The 21,897-nt window shown below is 27.1% G+C and overlaps 1 protein-coding gene across 1 annotated transcript in view; it reads left to right on the top strand.

Moving 5' to 3' along the window:
* Positions 1-21,897, top strand: part of LOC111031206 — a 33,788-nt gene that overhangs the window by 2,823 nt on the left and 9,068 nt on the right. Inside the window, exon 2 of the mRNA XM_022311057.1 lies at positions 11,708-11,889. Coding sequence (XP_022166749.1) covers positions 11,708-11,889 — 182 coding nt within the window. The remainder of the gene's footprint in view (positions 1-11,707; positions 11,890-21,897) is intronic.

Genomic DNA, 21,897 nt, shown 5'->3' with positions numbered 1-21,897 from the left:
TAATATTTTTAGTTAAAAATTATAGTAAAAAAACATCAGTCTTACGTATAATATACATACTACATTTATACAAAAATTTCACATGATAATAATTTATGAAATTATTTTCATTATTTTCATTATAAAATATTATATTTTATTATAGGTACACTCCACTCGGTAATTACTAATTAGGAGCAGAGAATACGTCATATGTTCACATTTATATTAAATTTTTTTTCCGGGCTTTTTTTCATTGGTCTTTTTTGCCGCACTTCGTATGTATTATATATGAACGAACTTTCAAAAATGTAAAACATGTTAATTAATTAATTCAATTATTGATATAATATTATTGTAAGTACCTATAATTATTACTTACGGTTTCCGCTGAAATTGTATTTTTATTAAAAAATATGTTATTTTGTTGACATCAAATACTTAATTGTTTTATATATTCAGATTTATTTAATATTAAAATAAGTTTATCCGATAATATATTATTGCGATTCACCTATCGCTAAAAATATATGCGTTATGCAAAATTATATCGCTATAAGCAACATTGTATGCGGGTACATAATATTATATAAGTATAAATGTTTATTATAACATAACTCAGTTTACTATTTTAGTTATTCCACTGTAGTCTGTAAGTATTGTACCTATTCAATGTGCAATGCATGTGTGTTATATGCATTCGAACGTACAGTTTCTTGAAGTTTAATATTAAATCTTATTTTTACTTTGAACTGAGAATTTCTGTTATTATACAAGCTTTTCATATTAACTTCTTAGATTAAAAAAAAACTTCCCAAGTTTTTCAAACAATTTTGTGTACCTATGTAGTGTGTTTCATTTGCAATATTGTATGGCTAAGAGTTATACCTAAGAGTCTTAGACTAAGACTATAACTGGCATAACTTAAGACACATATCAGCAAGGGATTCATAATGTTTTTAATATACTAAACCTAATAGGTACCTACATCAAACGCAAATGTTAGCCAATAAATTTCGTGCCTAGATATTTATACGTCTTTTCAATACAATTCTCTACCCATAGACCTCCCGGTTAAGACCTTGAAATTAATAGGAACAATCCAATTTAACATTTTTTTAAATATTTTTGTATAGAAATGAATAAATGATGTACTTTAAGTTCCTTAAAATGCATTTTTTTTAAGTTTCCCTCGGTCATTAGAGGGATTTCCCGAACAATTTTTTATTGAATGGAAAGTAGAAATTTGTTCTATTACATTTTTAAAGAAGAGCACTTGTTTTTTATCATCTTGGGAGTTGATACATGAAAATATTATTCATACATAAAATGTATGAAAAAACAGTCATACATTTTTTGAGTATAATACTTTATTTTTTACCACCCTCCACATGCCAATTATTTTATTTAAATCACTTGAATTAATTCCGTGTAAACAAGTTATGAGTAAGAGCAATTTTTAAGCGAGTTATGTGCATTTTTGAATTGTAATATCTTACATTAGTATCATTACTCATAACTCCCTTACAAATGTATTGAAAAACCAACAAACAAACACAGATAATATTCTTATCTTAAAGCCTGATATAGTAGGTCACTTAAGTATTAAAACTAACCCAAAATTGATTCTGCTGAACACAAATTGTCCATCATGTATGTTTGAAATTCTGCAAGTCTAAGAAAACGGATGATTATTAAATAAATGTAATATTTTCTAATTTATATTATAGTAGTATGTATATTTTCTTAGTTCAACTCAAATTATAAATCATGTTAAGATAATTTTTCAAACATGTTTGTATTCATCCCACATATATCTGTCTTTTTTATTTCTTTGACAAAAAATATTAAATTTAATGTTAAAAATGAATTTTGTTGGCTTATATAATATAGTATACCTATACTACGTTTTATATTTTTAAACAACATGCATAAAGTGAATGAAATATTATTATATTTCTGACTATTTTCCCGGAATACTTTGTGTTTGGCGTGTTTGTTCACTAACGTACAAAAATTGACAGACGTGGTTTCCGATGAAACTAAATAAGAATATATGTCACGTGTAGTCTTATTGTGTAGTAAGGCGTATTGCTTTATTAAAATATATGGAATGAGACGAATAATATATTGTTTTGTGTCATCTCTGGCCAATGAATAGTTTGTAATATTTTCGTAGTACAACAAAGTCTTAAACTGTGTTCAGGTTTTCTAGACATAATAATATGTTCATAAATATAGTAACATTTTCATTATCTTCATAAATCGTATAATTTACATATCATATTTGTTCATGAAACAAATTTATATAATATTATTGTTTTTTTTTTTTAATAAATAATTATTGTTTTTTACCAATCAAATTAGTATATAACAATGTAATAATTATGTACAGTGGATATAAAAGTACCGCCGATCAGTACAATTTTTAAAAATGATAAACCCACCCACTCGCTTGGCACTTATGCTACCATTTCCATGATATAGCATAATAATAATAACATGTAAAAGAAAAAAGCCGAACATTTAAAATTTCTATAAAAACAGTTAAAATATTTTAAATACTATAACATGTTAAGAAAATCCTAATATAAGTATTTGGGAAAACATTCAAGTATCTATAAATACTATTTTTAGAATTTAGTCAAAAAACAAAAATAGTTTGCCTAAATTGTCCAGTTTATTTTTCCTCCATTTCTATTGAAAATCAATGATAAATGATAATTTTGTACTTTTTACAAATTAATTTCCAAAGTACAAACTTGGTCCAATTTGATACCAGGATTCAGCTCTTAAAGTTGAAATATGAAGCTTTCAAGCTCTAAAAGGTGATGACAGACACAAAAGTACATTAATACAATACCAATACGTTCTTCGCTCTACTCTTAATAAAAAGAAACGCCTATTAAAGATAAATTGTTCAAATTTCTAACAGATATTACAAACATAAATGTTTTTTTAAATGATTTATTAATTTAGGTACAGTTTTGTTACATAGGCATTAATTAACTTTTTAGCTTATGCTTTAAGTAGGTGAAAAAGCAAATGTTAAAAAATCAGTTTCTTGGGAGGCATATGAAAAAATCATTTGACTGCCATTGTCTATTGACTTACAATTCTAAATATTGTGGAATATATCAAAATTATACCAAACATTAGAATAATTATTATAAAAATCGTCATCATCTATAGAACCTAAAAATGTGAAAACTGCGATGCATGAAGGTATATTGTATAGTAGGTATATTATGTAATACATTATGTGTATTTTGTACAGAAACAAATAACTTTAAAATTGAAATCGAACCAAAATCTTATGGATAATACATATTTGTTTAGGTTCATCTATTTATTATTTGTCTGTCTTCATATTTTATGACCCATCGTGTTATTGCCACACAATTTAATAGGCTGGAAACAATGTAACTTAAATAGTGATGAAAAAAAGGTACTAACATATAACAACAATAATAATTATATATATTTTTACTACCTTCCTGACACTAGTGAACCAATAAATATCTTGAATGGCAGTTTTAAAAGTGTCTAGGTATTATTGAATAAAATACATATTTTAAGTCAACGATTGATAGTAGGTAATAATAATTTAAAATTCATGTTCATTTTTCTAAATAATCTACATAATTTAATTAATTAATAAAATATGTATATATTTCTAACTGACTAAAATTATTCATTTATTTTTAAGTATATTTTATACTAATAGTATATTCAGTATTCAGGGTACGACCAGGATTTCATAGTAGAGATCACATAATACATGAATATGAATATATGATAACATTTTGAATCAAAATTAATCTTATGTGAAGTGTCAACCTAACTCCTACTAGAGTAGTAAGTACTTATATAACCATAAGCGCGTTATCTACAGACAGCAGGCTATCATAATATGTGACCCCTTCCCACCGCAAACGACGGGAAGACTTTTAAAACCCTGCAATGTATTATGTATATGACTAAAATATATTTAATAATTTCATGATCTGCGACGAAAATAATCAAAAAAGTTTATGAAATATTTAAATTCAAGCTTTTTATTCCTAAATAATTATTACGTATTCAGCGTATACTTATATAATTACATTTTTTAATTGTTGAATATATGGGTTCACTATACCAACATCTTTTAATTTTATGCTACTTATTTATATTACCTAGTTTTTATTTCATCTATTCCAGCTAATGAAACCAATACACATTTTATTACTTTATGTAAAATAAAAGTTGTAATTTTACGCTTATTTGTTAAACTTTAAAATTTAATAAAAAATTACATGTTTTTCTAATTGGATAATAAAATTGACTTATTTGTAGGATGTCTATATATTATAATATAATATGTCATATTATGTGGTTTTACGTTTCAACCATCCAAAATTACTTTATAGCTAATGTATTTTAAAGCCTTATTGTTTTTCGTTATAACCTATTTATTTCTATGATTCAATGTAAATTAAGATTTTTGAAAAATAATTTGGTAAATTAAAAGTTAGGTAATGCTTTGTTTCCAATGTCGTTTCTTTGCCATGAAAGGTACATTTATTAAAACCTCAAGAGTAGGCATTATAATTGTACACCATTTATGTAACAGTCAAATACCTATTGATTTTTAGTTTACTGTACAATTTGTTTGCATTTATTTAATTATATACTTTTAATATTTACTTACCGAATTTATACTGGTTTCATTTCATAATATTTTTCACATTCTTAAGAGTTAGGACCGAGATGATGACTAAAATGACTATCTAGTAAGATTTTTGGTACACTTGTTGTGACGCATATGGCATATAAGTATATACAATACGAAGCACATTTACTTTTAATATGTGTCATAGTTTTTATCGTTACTCGTTAGTCTGTAAAGTATAGGAGAACCGGTCATTTATCTGCAATCGGTAGGTAGGTACTAGGGTACAATATTGCTTAAGATATTGAATGAAACCCGGATACCACCCACGACGTAACCCTACCATCAATAAAAAAAACCAATGTAGGTACAAACAATTTCTGTGTGCATTTTTGAAACGTATAAAAAACATAATTCTGACCACCGCGACACTACTGGATGAATACTCGAGTGTCTGTTTATTGTGTTCTATTAAGTCTGTCGGAACAGGTATAAAACGCAGAAAAAACTTTATTCGACATCAAACGTCTATGCTATTCCGACGTGCCCAATATGGATACGACAGAAAAAAACAATCGGAAAACAAGTTGATCGACTGTCGTGTTTAGCGTCTCCTCCAGCTGAGCAAATTCTTTTTTTTTATGGATTTATTGTCTAGATATTTTCCACGCGATTTAAACGTTCTACTTTTTCAATACCTTTCAATTGCTCATTGGAGAACGTGTGTATACATATATCTAAACACTAATCGCTCGTGTATCCAGTGCATTCACATAGGTGTACTCTGTACATAATAAAATGATTGTGACAAATATCTGTCACATTATATTAATGTGATAATGTATAAATTGTACTCTACATTTCTTCGAATCTAGTTTAATACCGTAATAATCTTCCATCTCACCATTGTGCAATTTCTGCTCATCCATTTCGATTCGAGTTTTTTAAGTCTTAATTTAATAAACTATAAGAAGATCAAAAATATATTGTTACCGTGTACTTAGTATTAAAATTACAGAAGGGAATAACTAAAATAAATCCAACCAAATGCGCCTGAGAGAATCGTTCGTATTTCTACGTGACACTGTGACAGTAATCGTGTTAATCTCAGTGTTTCATTTCGCCACAGGGCTTTAATTTATTATAAGTTTGTGAAACAATTAATATTTTTTGTATATCTATTTAAAAATAATTTGTTGTTTATCAATTTAACATTCAAATTAGGAATAAAAGCCAATTTCTATTATTCCTTTTGAAATATTCGTACACTCGAGTGCGCTTTTTTCTAGCACTATACACATTACGACTTAGTTATTTGTTGTTTTTTTTTTTATATAAATTACATTACAAATGCGATGTTGAGTTTCTTTGGCCTGCAGCTGTCATTTATATCTACCCCCTCGATCCATCTGCCCCATTGGAAGACGTTTATGTGCAACTATGACAATAATTAGCGAGTTAACTCTCTTGGGCATTAATAATACACAATGTGTATTGTATACTCATGACGTCGTTCCCGGTATCATGGCCGACTTGTATATACAACCGTGCACTTCTATTATGTGTGCGAATGTGCAACTATAGGTATACCGTATAAGCTATGTTGCGGGTAATTAACCTGGTACATCATGGTTGTATTGTAAATTTGTAACTATTCAAGCGATTCCTTAAAAGTTTTCATTTTTTGTCAAACTCAATTTTAAAATCCCTATAAAATAGTATATACCAAGTTTCCAAATGAGTGTATTAATATTTGTACAGACTAACTTGAACATTGCAGCGACTTGGGATCGGGAAGTATATTCATTTCCCTGCGAAAATAAGACAAATATTCAAGATTTTCACAATTTACTCAGCACTCACGCGTATATGTGTATTTAATTATTTATTCAGGTATCCTGCTATATTTTTTAATTGGGGCTATGTAAATTGGGTCCGCGATTTGATGATTATGTGCATTGTGAAAGCGGTAAGTTGAGTACCGGGTATAAAAAGGTAGTAGGTAAAGTTGGGTCCCAAAATATACTATATGTATATATATTAATATGGTAACTCAATTTTAGTTTGTTAAATCCTTATCATTAAAGTTTTTACCAAGACCATAATATTATAAAAAACACATATATTTTAATTGAATTATCATAATAGAAATTGAATTAATTTTTTTAATTTATTCAATTTATACCGAGGACATAATATTTTTAGTTTAGGTATATAGAACATAGTATTATAAAAAAACATATTTTAATTTATTCATACCATATATTTATTTTGAACTTAATATTATAAAAACATAATATATTTTAGTTTATACCATAAATATAAAATTTGACTTTTAATAAAGATCATTATATATTAAAAAAAATGGGATGAACGTACCTACCTACTGGCAACTAACATTTTTTTTCGAGAGCCAATTTACCGGTCAGCTCCCATTTTTGCCGCTTTTTCATTTCACCGCCGTACCATTTCGCCGAATTTATTTTATCGCCATTCCATTTCGCCGAATTTATTTTCGAGTAACTTGTTATAACTTATAAACTACAAATTACGTACTAATTAACTGTATTTATATATTTGTATTTATATAAAATTGCATACGCCATTTTTAAGTACATTTTATAAAGTCATAAATTCGATAATTGCATAATCATAATAATACAAGACAAAATCATAAAAAATATTATCAAAAAGAGTTTTTCAACTAATTAAAATTATTTGTCGTGTTTCATTAAATAACTAATATTGTTTAAATAACCAATCCATTTCATCTGTGGAAGATCGCTAGTCAATCTCTCCTTAAGATAGCAAATTCTTTGTTCGAGCTTAACGTATTTATTGTAAATTCTTTTAACTTGTTTTCCACGTTGTAAAAGTTTCATGTCATCTTCAATTGTTGCGTGTCCTTTTCGTTTCATTGGTGATTTATCAAGCAGTAACTTTATAATTCAGATAGTATAGTACTAAAATTGTTTCAAATGATAAATATTTTTATATAAGTATATTTATCGCTTTACAAATCACGAATTCATTACCTTTTTCTAAAACAAAAATAATTATGTGGCGAAACGGGATTACGACCAATTTGCCTACTATACCTTTTTTTCGGGACTTAATTTATCAATCCCATTTTAAATTACTGCATTAATTTAACTAAAAAAAATAGTTTGAAAAGGGAATACCTGATTTTAATTTTATTACGTAATTTATTCATTTATTCTAAAACCAGAATTAAATTGAATTTGTGTTTAGATATCCAAATTTGTAGGTATATTTTAATACGGGTTTTTTTTTGAAAAGAATAAACATTTTTAATATCCATTGCTGTAAAATAAAAATGTTTATTTAATTTTTAATAGTATTTATAAGAATACTATTTCGATAAGAAATTTTGTTTAAATTTTAAATTATTCAGTAATGACTAATGAGTATGACGTACGTATAACCAATAACCTTATTATAAAATAGTGCTCAAAATATTATTTAAATAAATGGAAAACAAAGTTCGTGCAGTGAATATTTCTAAAACTTTATATTTCACTTCTGATGCAATTATTAATACTTTATAAAACTTTTTAAACCAACAAAATAAATGGCGAAAGCCGAAAAGTTTTAAGTATATTTTACTAAGTTTACATACATTTTAATTTATAGAAATTACTGATTTTAAATACAGAAACACAAAAGAAAAAAGTAAAACTGTGAGAATTTTTTATAAAATACCAATAAAATATTTACTTTTACAGCGTGGAAAACAGACAACAATTAATAAATAGTCATTTAAGGGCATTGGAAGAAGCGGTTTGCTATCTATTTGTTTATAAGACACTAAATAAAGGAATTTGGTCGTTAGTACAATAAAGAACACAGACTTACGGTGTATTCTCAAGTTTTAAGTATTGTGATTTGTAGGCTGCGGGATATATGTTTTATACATAATACCTGGTATCATGGAGACAATTAATTAGCTACGTCCCAGATATAGGAGCATATAGGGGAAGAGAATTTAGAGGCTTAGTCCCCAGCTTATTTTGTTTTAATATTATTACAGTATAGATTTAGCCGGTCCTATATAACAAATTGTGTTCACTGTTCAGATACATTTTGTTCACAGGTTATTAGCGTTTCTATAAGCTCACCTAGACGTATCTCGGAATCATGAATCATTATGGTGGTGTATAATTATTGTATATTTTAAAGCAATGATACATAACTCGAGAGCTGTATTAAATGTCTATGGGTTTATTCCATCATGCGAATGTTGATTTTTTTCTATTTGGATGCAATTAATCATTTTTAAGTTTTTTGCGCTTCACCTGCTCCACAGTTATTATTATTTTTTCTATCTTTAACTGATTCATCTGACGTTTACACATTAAGCGTGGACGCAGTATAGCGAAAATGATTAAAAAATATTCGTTTTATGGGTGTATGTTAGTGTATAGGTAGTAGGTACACACCTCGCTCATTTCCGTCCATTATAATATTATCAGAGTAGAATGTAGAAAGAAAAAATATTATTTATAATATGATTGGCATTGATTGATGAGCCCGTGAGTGCGATGGCACCCGTTGAATAGAATAATGAAATTAGATAGGAGATACATGTTATCGAGTTGAACGATCTTCGTTCTAGTAATTTTATTGTTATTGTATAGTAAAACTTGCACGTGGGTCCATGTTCCGTTAATTGTCATTTTTTATGTATTAAAAGGATGCAGAGAAATAACAATATTTCTATTGTTTATTAAATATCAGGTAGGTACTGCAGGCTACAACATAATATGTACACGTCATGAGTTATAAGTTTATAACTTATACATTATACTTAATCTATATAAACTGCAAAATTGAATTCTAAATATAAAAAATGATCTAAAGTTGTAGGTATTAAGCATTATATATAGGTACCTATACAATGAGATATAATTAGCTGTGATGTTTTTTCTTTTTAATAATTGTAAAAAAAATATGCAATATTTTTAATCATCATGATAATTGTTAATATAAGCAACTCGAGTGGTGTAAGATTTAGGTTTCAATTTTTTTTCTCTGAACGAGTAGATATTATAACGAGCGTATAATAATGTTCATACTCGAAAACCCACTGTAAGGCATACGTATTCGTTTGATGCGGTTCACAATTTTTTCTTCAATTCCGTAATTTATTGTTGTTATTATTAAGACAATGATTATTATGTTATGTTTTTTTGCAATATTATCTTTCGGTTTTTTCTCATATCACATCGCGCATTTGCACTTCATGCCACGCCGTGTAAACACCATGTGACACTCGGACCGTGATGTATACAATCCATCAAATTCAATGACCTAAACGCGAGCGATAGCCGATAGGTATAACCTATAGGTTAGGTACGTGTTCAGTGGCAGCGGCGGCGGCGGCGGCGGTTTCTGCGAATATCTCGGGGCGAACTGGTTCGATCTGGCTCGGTCGCGGCGGCGGTGGTGATCGCTCTATAACAGCACGAGACGATGTGCCGTACTTACGTCTCAATCGCCACCGCACCGTGTACCACTTTTATAATAATATATTATTATTATTGTTGCATAGGTACACGTCATCGGGCATACGACGTAACGACCGGTTTCGCAGTTTAGGTACTTCCTATCGTTTATTACGACGATCGGGTATTGTGGGTAACCGTTGGAACAAATTTGTCATCATCGTTTAAAATACGATTGGAATTATAGAAATATATTGAAGGGAAAATAAATTGTAAACGTTTTCTTATTACTTTATTGCTAATTGGTCATTAATGAAGTGAGGAGGGTGGCACACCTGAGGAAAAACTCGAAATAATTTTCAACTTGTAGGCAGAGTTAAAAGTTGTGTACCTACACATTTTTTGTATTAATATTTGGTCGCTGAGAGGTACTTTGTTCTGTAGTGGTAAAAGCCTTAGGGGCCTTACTTTTTTAAGTGAATACAAACATAAATGAATATATGATACACGTACACTGATATCGTGAACAAGTGAATTAATAAATGCTAAAATACGTGAAAATATACATATTGAAATCATTATATTCACGTTTATAACAAATTCAGATATTCGCGTGAATGACTTCAATTTTTATCAATTGAAAATTAATATTATTTATATCAAAAATAGCACAATTTAAGATATAGTCTAAGACTATCAAGATTTAAGTGACTATAAATAGTTATTAATTTAACAAGATCTTTTAAATTTAATATATAGAGAATTTATACAATCTGTATAGTGTATGTACCTATTATAAGCAAATAGGATATAATATGATGCGGAGAATGTTTACACGATAATATATATGATGAGGGAAGCTGTCCAGTAACAGAACCCTCAAAATAATTGTCAACTAATGATTCCTAGAAGATGGTCAAATATTGCTTGCAAAAAACCTTTTTATGTACGGTATTTTTATTCGGTCGTATTTTAGATTTTTGATAAAAGCAAAATCATCTTTAACCTACGAATACTAAAATAACTAAATAAATGAGACGCGAGTACACAAATTCACTAGGTATTATATATGAATAATATTAATGACTCATGGATACGTGTAAAGTAAATAATATTATAAATTCAAGGAAAATTTTAAACAACGGCAACGGGTCTTATAATTCGAACTTTAATAAGGTGAATCACGTGAACGCTTGTGCACGTGAAATATGGAACCCTAGACTTAAAACTCACGTTGATTTTCGAACTGCTTGTTTTTCTTACAACTTTTTTTTTGTTTACAATCAATGAAGCCTTTGCTTCAACGTAAACTGAATTCTGTTTTTCACAGAAGTTTGTTCAAATTAATAACTAGCAAAACTTCTTATGGTTTCATATTTATTTGGCGTCATTGAAAACTGCGACAAACTATTGCTTGCAAGTTGCACTTAATTGTAGCTTCTTAGGACTGAGTTAGTACATGTTCAGTACATACATTAAATAAATAGCATATCACTGCTCTAACAGATGTATAATATGTAAAAATGAATGAGTTTATACATCCCTAAGACAAACACACAAAAAGTAATGGTATTCGACGAAATAATGACATTCTTTAAATATTTTGCAGGTTCAAAGATAATCGCCCTTATCCGTGGCCTGGTGACGTCTCCAGTTTCATATTGAATCCTGAAAGTGCTAATCAAACCATATACACGCGGAGTTTGACATCGTCCGACCATGGCGTGTATACTTGTCAGCTGGCCAATCAAACGAACATTGTAAATCATTCAATGAAACTCGTCACGTTTGGTTAGTACCTATTTTGTCTTATATAATTAAGCGGGGAATGCAAAATAAAAAGAACAATAAACGTATCGTGTAAAGACGTACAAGTTGACACTTTGTTTTAACAAATTTTAAATTCCTCGCATTCAGTTAGTTTTAGAGTTATAACCATAGTCTACAGGTGTAAAAATAAAATTAAAATAAGTATCTAAAGATTAAGTAGTATAGGTATGTAAAACAGTTGTTGTCGTTTAAACAAGTTCTACGTGTGATTATGTGATATAATTAATCTAATTGCTAATTAACGTGTACCTATAGCTCCTTTTTAAATTGTCTATAGTTATTAAAAAAGAAAGAAAAATTCAATCAATATGGTTGTCCATCCATAGTATTTACTGATAATTCGTTAAAAAATACGACACTAAAATGTGTACGTTATAATGAGGTTATTTAAAAAAAAAATGGACGATTATTAAAATGTTAAATATGTCAAGGGAAGATAATATTGATTATGTATTATAATAATATGTTCGTGTATTAATATTATATATATATATTTATAGATAATTCATGATCGTAGCGTTGTTACGGTTACGGATTAAATCTTACATCCTTTTATGTTAATGACTCGGCAAATATCCCACAATATGTCGTATATTGTATTTTACATAGTGTATACATATCCAATAATAATTAATAGTAATATGAATTATAGGCTAATAGTGTGGACGGGTAAATGACGTAGCCATGAATGATGTGTCAGCAATATAACACCTATGTATTAATGGGGAAATGAAAAAACGTTGCTAAATAATCCGGTCAGGATTTATTAATAGTAAAATACATTCTACCAACTAAATGCGAATTCCCGGTAATGCGATTAACGTCAGCTTGTGTTTGCACAGCGTTGATGTTTATGTTTATTTAGATTTTACGACAGTGTTTTCTATCGAATAAAGCGAAATGAAGACTTCGTAAAAAAATAAAAATGAATGTATGATGTTTTTTGATAACGCATTTTATATTCTAATGACCTCTGGTATATTACATTGTAACATAGGCAATGCCATCACCGGTCAATACTCAATTCGACTTGTTCAGTGCAGTTCTATCCAAATTCCAAGTATTTTTAAATATTCATTTCGGGTGGATGAATTTTCAATACCAACAGCATAATATTACATATAATAAATATAATGTTATAATGTATAGTAATATATTATGTATTATAATATTGTAATATAATTGCATTTTTTAAATAATTTTATATTATGAATCAAACAATATCAATTTCTTTTTTTCTTTTAATTTTTGGTGGCATATATTATGGCTTTGCCATTTATAAACAGTTGTAACCATCTTACATATTTTATAAAATAAAATACCTGTTCCAATTATTTCCAGCTTAGAAATCCAAGTAAAATAAGAAAATATCTGATAATAAAAAAAATATTCATTGTTACAACGTTTCATTATGAACATTTGAACATTTGAAAAAACTCAAAACATTTTAAGACCATTCGAGTATTATAAAAATCAGGAGCCATCATATTTTTCAATCGTATTTTGATGTATTTATTTGTACAACAAGTTTTTATGTTATTATGTAGATGTAATAAAATTCAAAAGCTTTCTATTCAAACCATAAAGTGTTAAGTGGTTTAGTCGTTTCGATTTTATAATATTTCAATATAATACTAGATATCTTTGATACGATTCCACATTACCATGACAAATTATATCAACAGTAATAACTTTCTATTGATTTAAACTTATATACACTAAAAGTGCTAAAATATATAAATTCTGTTGTATTATTAATTATTGTTATTAATCAAATATTTTTTGGTTAAGTACAATGTTTACTGTTTGCATTATCGTTAAATGTTAATGATATTCCATTACCTATACATTTAATTACTTAAATATACCGAATGATTCACCAAGTATACTAGCCCCCTTTTATCCTTCGATAATGTATTTGCTCAAATTCTTTTTTTTGAAACTATGATATTCTTAAACTTAAACCTTAAGAACCATGCTTTCAAATGGTAATTACTAATTAGGTTTTTTTATATTATTTAAGAAGTGTTATGGGACGACTGGTGATACAATCTTCTTAATTTCAAAAGAAAACCATTAATTTCTACCATAAATTATTAAGCCGATGAATTTTTAGAAAATGTTGATATATTTTATACTTAATTGAAATTCGATTTTGAGTATCCATGAGATTACTATATCCATGGTAATAGGTTTGTGAGAGTGGGAGATATAACATTTATTTATTTTTTATAAATTGTAAACATTTGCTAAGGATTAATATTCAATAAATACCAGATATATTATATAAAACTTTTATTAAAGGCTATTATCCTTATAATATAGAATAGTATAATATATTAAAGTATTATACTTTACTATGTTATATATTTTAATAACTCTCAGAAACTTCTCATTACATTTTGAGTTAAGGATGTTTAGATACATGACACATCATATATCAACATTAAAACAAAATCCACCTGCTCTACAATTTACTGTGAAAAAATGTGAATCTCATTTAAAATAAAAAAATTTGTGTTAGCAGTTGTGTCAATTTTTAAATTATATAAAAATATTAGTACCTAAAATAAATGTTCTAAAATGTATTATTACAAGATAAAAAGGGTGAGCATGCTCGGTAAATCCTTCTGTATATTTAAGTATATATGCACTGGAATATTATTTAAATTTAATGATAGTACTATGTAGTATGTATAATATGTAAATATTTACACTATACGTCTATACAGTAAACATTATGTACATAACCGTTCAAACCAATAATGCTTGATTAATAATAATAATGACAGATTAAACATTGCAAATAAACATATATTTAATTCAGTAGAAAATACATACTATATCCATATAATTTATCACGGTAGCACCACAGAACACGCCATAAAATATAAGTATTTGAAAATATAGTGCTTAATCATACTTAAAAATGTCAAATATCAGAATTTTATTAAATTAATTAAAGGAAAGAATAGGGACGAGCATGTTTGGTGAATCATCCTGTATGCTAAATATCACCCAAGTACATTTTTACAAAGAGACATTTTTCTGAGAATAATTATCAAATGGTTTATTTAGGATTTTTTTAGATGGTTCTGCGATTATTTGTATTCATATTTAAAAATAAAGGATTACATTTTCATACAATAAAAAATGTATTACCAAATACTCGGTATTTACAGTATTAATATACACAGTATATTATCAGGTTGGTAATCCACCTACGATGGATGGCGGACCTCTCTAGGTCAGTACGTAAGCCCATGCACTTCGTTGCCTATTAAAAATGCCAACTTTCTATGAATAATATGTTTTTTTGTTGTTGTTAAATTCGATTTGATGTATGCTTCAATTAACCAACGGCAACCTGCAATATACAAAAAATACTAATTACTACTAATTATTTCTTCTATAGCCAATAACAACCATTTATAAGCAAAAATGTCCTCCATAAATCTCAAAATCCCTGTTTGAGCAACCCTCCGGGTTGGGCCTACCGGGTTTAATTGTGAATCTAAATCATCCAGGACTCCACTTAAACACACACACACAAAATGTCATCAAACTCGGTCCAGCCGTATGGTGGCATAAGCGATGTACAGACAGATATACTCCTACATTCATTTATATTTATTTAGATGTTTGTATTTGAAAATTCGTAAAATAATTATATTTTATAATTTCAAAAAGTAAAAACTATTTTAAATCATCATACAAATGTTAACAAATAATAAATTATGTATAAAAGTCTGTAAAAAAGTCTTGGGAAAAAAAATCCGAAACATAAAAAGACCGTAGTAGATAAGTCCTATAAGCCTAAAAATTCTGGTTCATATATGTGATAATCTACATTATAGTATATTTCAATGGTTTCTCAGTTTAAATCACTATCGTCATAAAAATAATATATTTTATATACTTTATTTTGGTAGAAATAATAGAGCTTCAGCTGGTATTCGACTCACAACTTCCAGATATCTGACTTTTATTGTCACAAGTTCTTCTTGATCATGATTTAATTTCGTCTTTAAAGTTTTAAATTATTTGCATTTGATTGTTCCCTGAGTGGTTGTGTTCAATTTGAAATACAGGGTTTGTTAACTTCGATGTCGAATATTATTTTCGTGAGGTAAATCATTTAGTTAAAATTTATATTCATACTAATTGAAAGTTTGATTGTGCATCACATCGTATTTTTCCTTTTGTCTAATTATGTATGTTCCGGAATTTTCCACCACGGACTTTCTTACCACTTTCTTATGCCTTGGACTTTTTAACCACGGATATTTTTACTCTGGCTTTTTTCTTAGGACTTTTTAGTAGTATGCCATATTTTTGTGTGGAAGTGGAATGTATGATAAACTACTCTTGGGGTTTATCTTAAGTTTAGATTCTAAATTGTTAGTACAGACGATCGGAAAGCAAGTTAAATTTCGTTTCCAAAGTACAATATTACATCCGTTCATATAGTGTGCATCATGACCTTATTTCTGTTTACAATTTTTAATATCGATTTATATTACTATCCAAAGTATTGATTTATTATTTATAACTTTACAAGAAATTAAAACACTTATCTTGATCAATATAAATTTAGTTTATAAAAATAATAATACTACTTCTATCTTACCTATATACTCATATTAAATATGTGCATAATAGATACTCAACACAAATTAATACTAATGAGAAATTTAATTTGTATTAAAAAAAACATACACTTATAAGTTATAATAATATTATATAATTAGTCTTACAAATTTTAAAATCGTTAAACCATCACTTTTGCATAGTGTACATTCACCGTAACCCATAAATAAGGGTACCTATTTTAATTAGATAAAACTAGTAACTAATAAGTTATAAGTTGACTTAATATTTTGTGTAGGTACTATAGGTGCAAACATCAATATTTTCAAATATTTTTCAAGTTTCAAGAAGTTCAAAACCATGATTAATGTAATAAAAATTATTAAATAAATGTGCTCAAATAGTATATAAGTTATATATATATATAACTAAGTAATGAAATGAGTAAGGAAACACTTTTTATGACTTATTGGGTAAATTAAATAGTACCGAAGGTACATTAAATAAGGGTTATATACTTTTACCGATATGTTCATATATTCGCTTGTGTAATTTCCTGTATAAAATGTAAATACACAACGATTTTCCAGTAAATTATAAACGAAGTGCACTTATATGAGACCACTATAGTACTACACGCCTGATGTAAATACTAAGTAAAGCGGTGTATTGATTTTACAATGATGTTGTTTTTGCTGTGTATGATGTGGGTTTATCACCACCTTTTGAAGCAATAAAAAGGCATCAATCTTCAACTTTGAGAATGGTTTCTGGAAGCCAATCGGATCTAGTTGGTATTTTGTAAGGGTCAAATTTCTTATTATTTTTCAAAATGATTGAAAAAAACAACAAGAACACCAATAAGTGAGCAAGTGGGTATCGCTATGTTATACATTAGGTGTCGTGTGATTTACTGGAATGGATGTGTTAAATTTGAATTCATTGATGTAAAATCATTGTGTACGAAAAACGATTCTCAACGAATACGGTTGGTTAGCCGATATTACTATATTAGTATATTTTATGATATTATAGTTACAAAGTTACTTATTTTACTATTAATTAAACAGCTAGAACGTTAGATTAATATTTACCGAATATTTGAATCTTTTCGTGCTATTTATACAAACAATTTGAAAATGTATTTATTTAATGTATTTAATGTTAACATTTTTGTTTGTGAGTAAAAAAGGTTAAAAATTCGCGATTGAAAGTATTTTTTAAATCATATTTAAAATTTTAAAAATGTGTAAATTAATTTGTATTTAAAATTCATAAAATGTTTAATTTTAATGCATTAGGCTTGATAATTAATACAAGATTTTTCATAAATTTATTACTGTTAATTTAATTAAAATCTTGACATAAAGGCATAAAGCCACATTTATTTTTTACGAATGATTGAAGTTCAAATTTTGACATAATATTAATAAATAATTACTGCAGAAGGTAAAACCATTTTGCATTTATGATGTATATCTTAGTCTTAGTAGGTAACTGTAGACAGTTCAATTTTTCAAAACTTGGAGAAGATAACTTTGTTTGCGATTTTTTGAATCAGAAGGTTGATAATTCATTCAGGGTACATTATATAATACAATTATAACATAAAGCTTTAAATAATGAAAAAATATTATTTTTAATAATAAAAAAATTTTAATACCTAGTTAATAATTTGTTATCATATTAATATAAAAACAAAGAGTATACCTAATGGTAATGGCTAATGTTTGTTATGTGATTTTTAAAGTGTTACTTTCTTACGGAGGGTATATAAAAAGAAGGCTTGCCCGTTACACTCGGGCTAAACTCTTCGATGACATTTTCAGGTCTGGAAAACCAGCGTTTTGAATTTTTTTCTGATGTGCTTATTTTTTTTTTTAATTATACAACACTTAGCATAGAAACGTATGTGTCGTGACTGTTTTTTTCGTACCTTCGGTAAAGAAGTTTCACTTAATCCATACTTCCTCGCAACATGCACTTTTTTGGTGAATCTTGTTAATACTCCACTTGCATACCTGTAGTAATGTGGTGGCTGTTAGTAAGTACCTATCACAAGTGAGCCACTAAGTATTTATTTATGACGTCTTTTTTGAAGTTTGATTGAAGTATCAACGAATAAATAATTTCTAAGGGACATTTCTATAGATACCTTTATTTATTTGCCCTAGAAAATAATTAATACGCTTTTAATGTTTACAATTCATAATTTAATGTAAGCAGACGTATTTAGTACATTTGAAATATTTTTATGCATTTTGTGGCTTGTACTTATTGTGGCATACAAGAAATCAGTTTTACTTTGAATAGTTTATTTAAAAAAAAAATTCTAAATGCATGGTAAAATGCTAAATGCCAATGGTCTGAACTATATACTTTATGATTATTGATTACATATATATATTATCTTAAGTATACTAACAAATCAAATTCATTAAAATTTAAAATTATGATTATGTAAATTGTTTCTTATAAAGTTATAGAAATAATGCTTAAATGCCGGGTTGCACGCACAATCACAAGACATGAATCAATGGACAAATGTTAATTGTCTGAAATGTTCGAATTTACAATCGCCCAAATCATTATAGTGAGCTGATAATAATGGTCACTAAAAAAAGATTTTATGACTGATTGGTTCATTAAATCTTAGTTAACTAATAATAATAAATTAACCAAATTTAAGCGACCTGCGCGCATTAAACAATTATAACACTTTTAAATTACTTACCTAATAAATAATAATTGTGACATAAAAATCGAAATAAAAGTTTTCAATTGTGAAGTATTTCTTATTATAGGTGCAAAATGATAATGCAATAAAACTTTATTACATTTATTTCCGCTGAACATTGAGTGACATAATATACGTGAACGAATTAAACCAACTTCAACGTATATTAGAAAGATATTCCTAGAAACAATAAACAGCATTAAATAAATTGATGGATTCCCCGGGGAAACTAGAGACACAAAATAAACTATTTAGTTTTAAACTCAATAAAAAAAGCTGCTTATAGTTAAGTTCATAATTCATCATGTGGATTGCGGATTAATGTAAAATTATTTTTATTAAAATAATAAGTGATTCATTTAGAATATAAAATGAAAATATTTTAAATTAAATGAATCTATTAAAAATAACAAGGTTTTTCGATGATTTGAATACATTTTAACTGGCTACCTACTGTTTTTTAGTTGGTACTAAATAGGTACTACAACCATATATTATAATTATTTAATATTTGATATATTTTTACATTTGAAAACACATTTGAATGTTTTCTTATGGTCTCTTAATTATACAATGAATATAATAATGGAAATTATAATGGAGACATAATAATATGTAAATAATGTAGGTACTATAATAAGCATAATATAACATAATATACTGATTATACTAGCAACATTGGTAGGTGTGTATAGAATACTATTTACATATAGGGTGTTTCAACACGTTCATTTGCATTTCTATCTAAGTACCTATTATAAACTTTAGCCTCCGAATGAACTTTATAACTTACAAAGTTATGTTAATATACTCAATAGACATAATAATTTAACTTTGAAAATATTAACATAAATAAGCACTTTAATTCACAGCATCTCAAACTTCATTTTTTTTTTTTTTTGTTATTTACAATTAGTTTCAACAGTAAAGTATTAACAACCAAGATCAAAACACGAGTAATAAGATGTATGTTATTTACAAAAAAGGAAAGAAGAAATTAAATTTAAAAAAATGTAACTAATTAATTCTTAAAATCGTAGTTAAAAATTTGTTTATTGAATCAATTAATTGTATTACCGTTGTGAGTTTGTGAACATTTTCATAGAGGAATTTATTTAGTTACGTTTTTTAAATTGTTAATATAATAATTTATAGGGTACGCTGTGGCTGTCCTATTAAATTGTTGGTTTTAAATCTTGATTTTTTTTTCTTTTCAGTAACATTTATTCAAACAAACTATTAGTCATTACTCATTATACGTTAAAAAATATAATCAATTAGAATTTTAAAAAGTGAGTAAGTGGATGTCGCTCTGTTGTCCAACATAGGCTAACGTGGGTCACTGTAATGGGTGCTTTTAATTCAATGATATGAAATCATTGAATACTGAGGTCTGTCAGTCTATAGTTTGTATATTTGATAATGTAATTGTGATTATAGTAATATTTAATAGTATATTATAGTATTAATTATAATATTACTAAGTAATTTAGTATATTTGATGATATTATTGTGATTCAAGTAATTTATTTTACTTGTAATCATTAGTACTACAGTAGATTAAATTCATTTTCAAAAATGTACTTTTGAAAAGTCACCGTGTGTATAAAATATAATAATATACTTTAAATGTTCGAGATCAGTCATATTATTATTATCGATATTATCTTCAAAAATCATTAGATGCCAAAATCGATAGTATCGTGTCACTAAAATCGATGGTTCATAAATTGTACTGTATACATGTAAAAGGTGTATACATGTGTGTGAGTTCGTGCGTTACTTACTTACAATATGGATACAATTTATCTATGATAGGTACTTTATGATAGTATATTATTATATTAATAACTTATGTGGGTATTATTTTATGTGAAGAAGGTATGGGAACATGTATATATAATATATCTTGTTGGTTGTTAGATTCGATAAGATATAGCAAATACGTCTGAAAATTCTAAATTCCCTCCTCATGTTTGGTCTGAATGTTCTAATAGTATAAAAAGAACAACAAATGCATGTAAAGCTTTTCACTCGAAATTTAATTCATATTTTTACTCTAGTCATCCACATATTTTTCAATTAATTTACGTCTTAAAATCATTCCATATTAATACATATGTCTTAACTAATAGCGTTAATACTAAAAAGAAAGATTATAGAAAAAAAAAAACATTTAAAATTAGATTACTTAAATAAACAAATTGAAAGTTTAAAAAAAAAACGATATTTCAAAATTAAATTTTACAATTAGCGTTTCATTTAAATTTCAACCAATATAAATATTCATAACATATGATTTTTTTATTATTTTTGTATTTATTAAATGTTTAACATACATTTTTTTATTATTATAATATTATTATTATTATTAATATTGCAATTGAATTTAACTGATAATTTATTATAACCATTTTTATATTGTTATTATTATAAATTAAATTTGTATCATCAATGTACATTTTTATATCGATTAAATCGATATTTTCGGGACGCAATTAGGTCATAGAAAAAGGTATACCGGGACACAAATACGCTATGATCTTTTTGAATCTTTTTTTTTGCGGGACGCAACTCACCTACTGATAATAATTTCGGACACAAGTAGTATGCTCCCAAAAAATTAACATTAATCATTATTC

Source organism: Myzus persicae, unplaced genomic scaffold (assembly GCF_001856785.1).
Source record: "Myzus persicae strain clone G006 unplaced genomic scaffold, MPER_G0061.0, whole genome shotgun sequence".
In the NCBI taxonomy this organism is placed as follows: domain Eukaryota; kingdom Metazoa; phylum Arthropoda; class Insecta; order Hemiptera; family Aphididae; genus Myzus; species Myzus persicae.
This window is presented reverse-complemented; position numbering and strand designations above follow the sequence as displayed.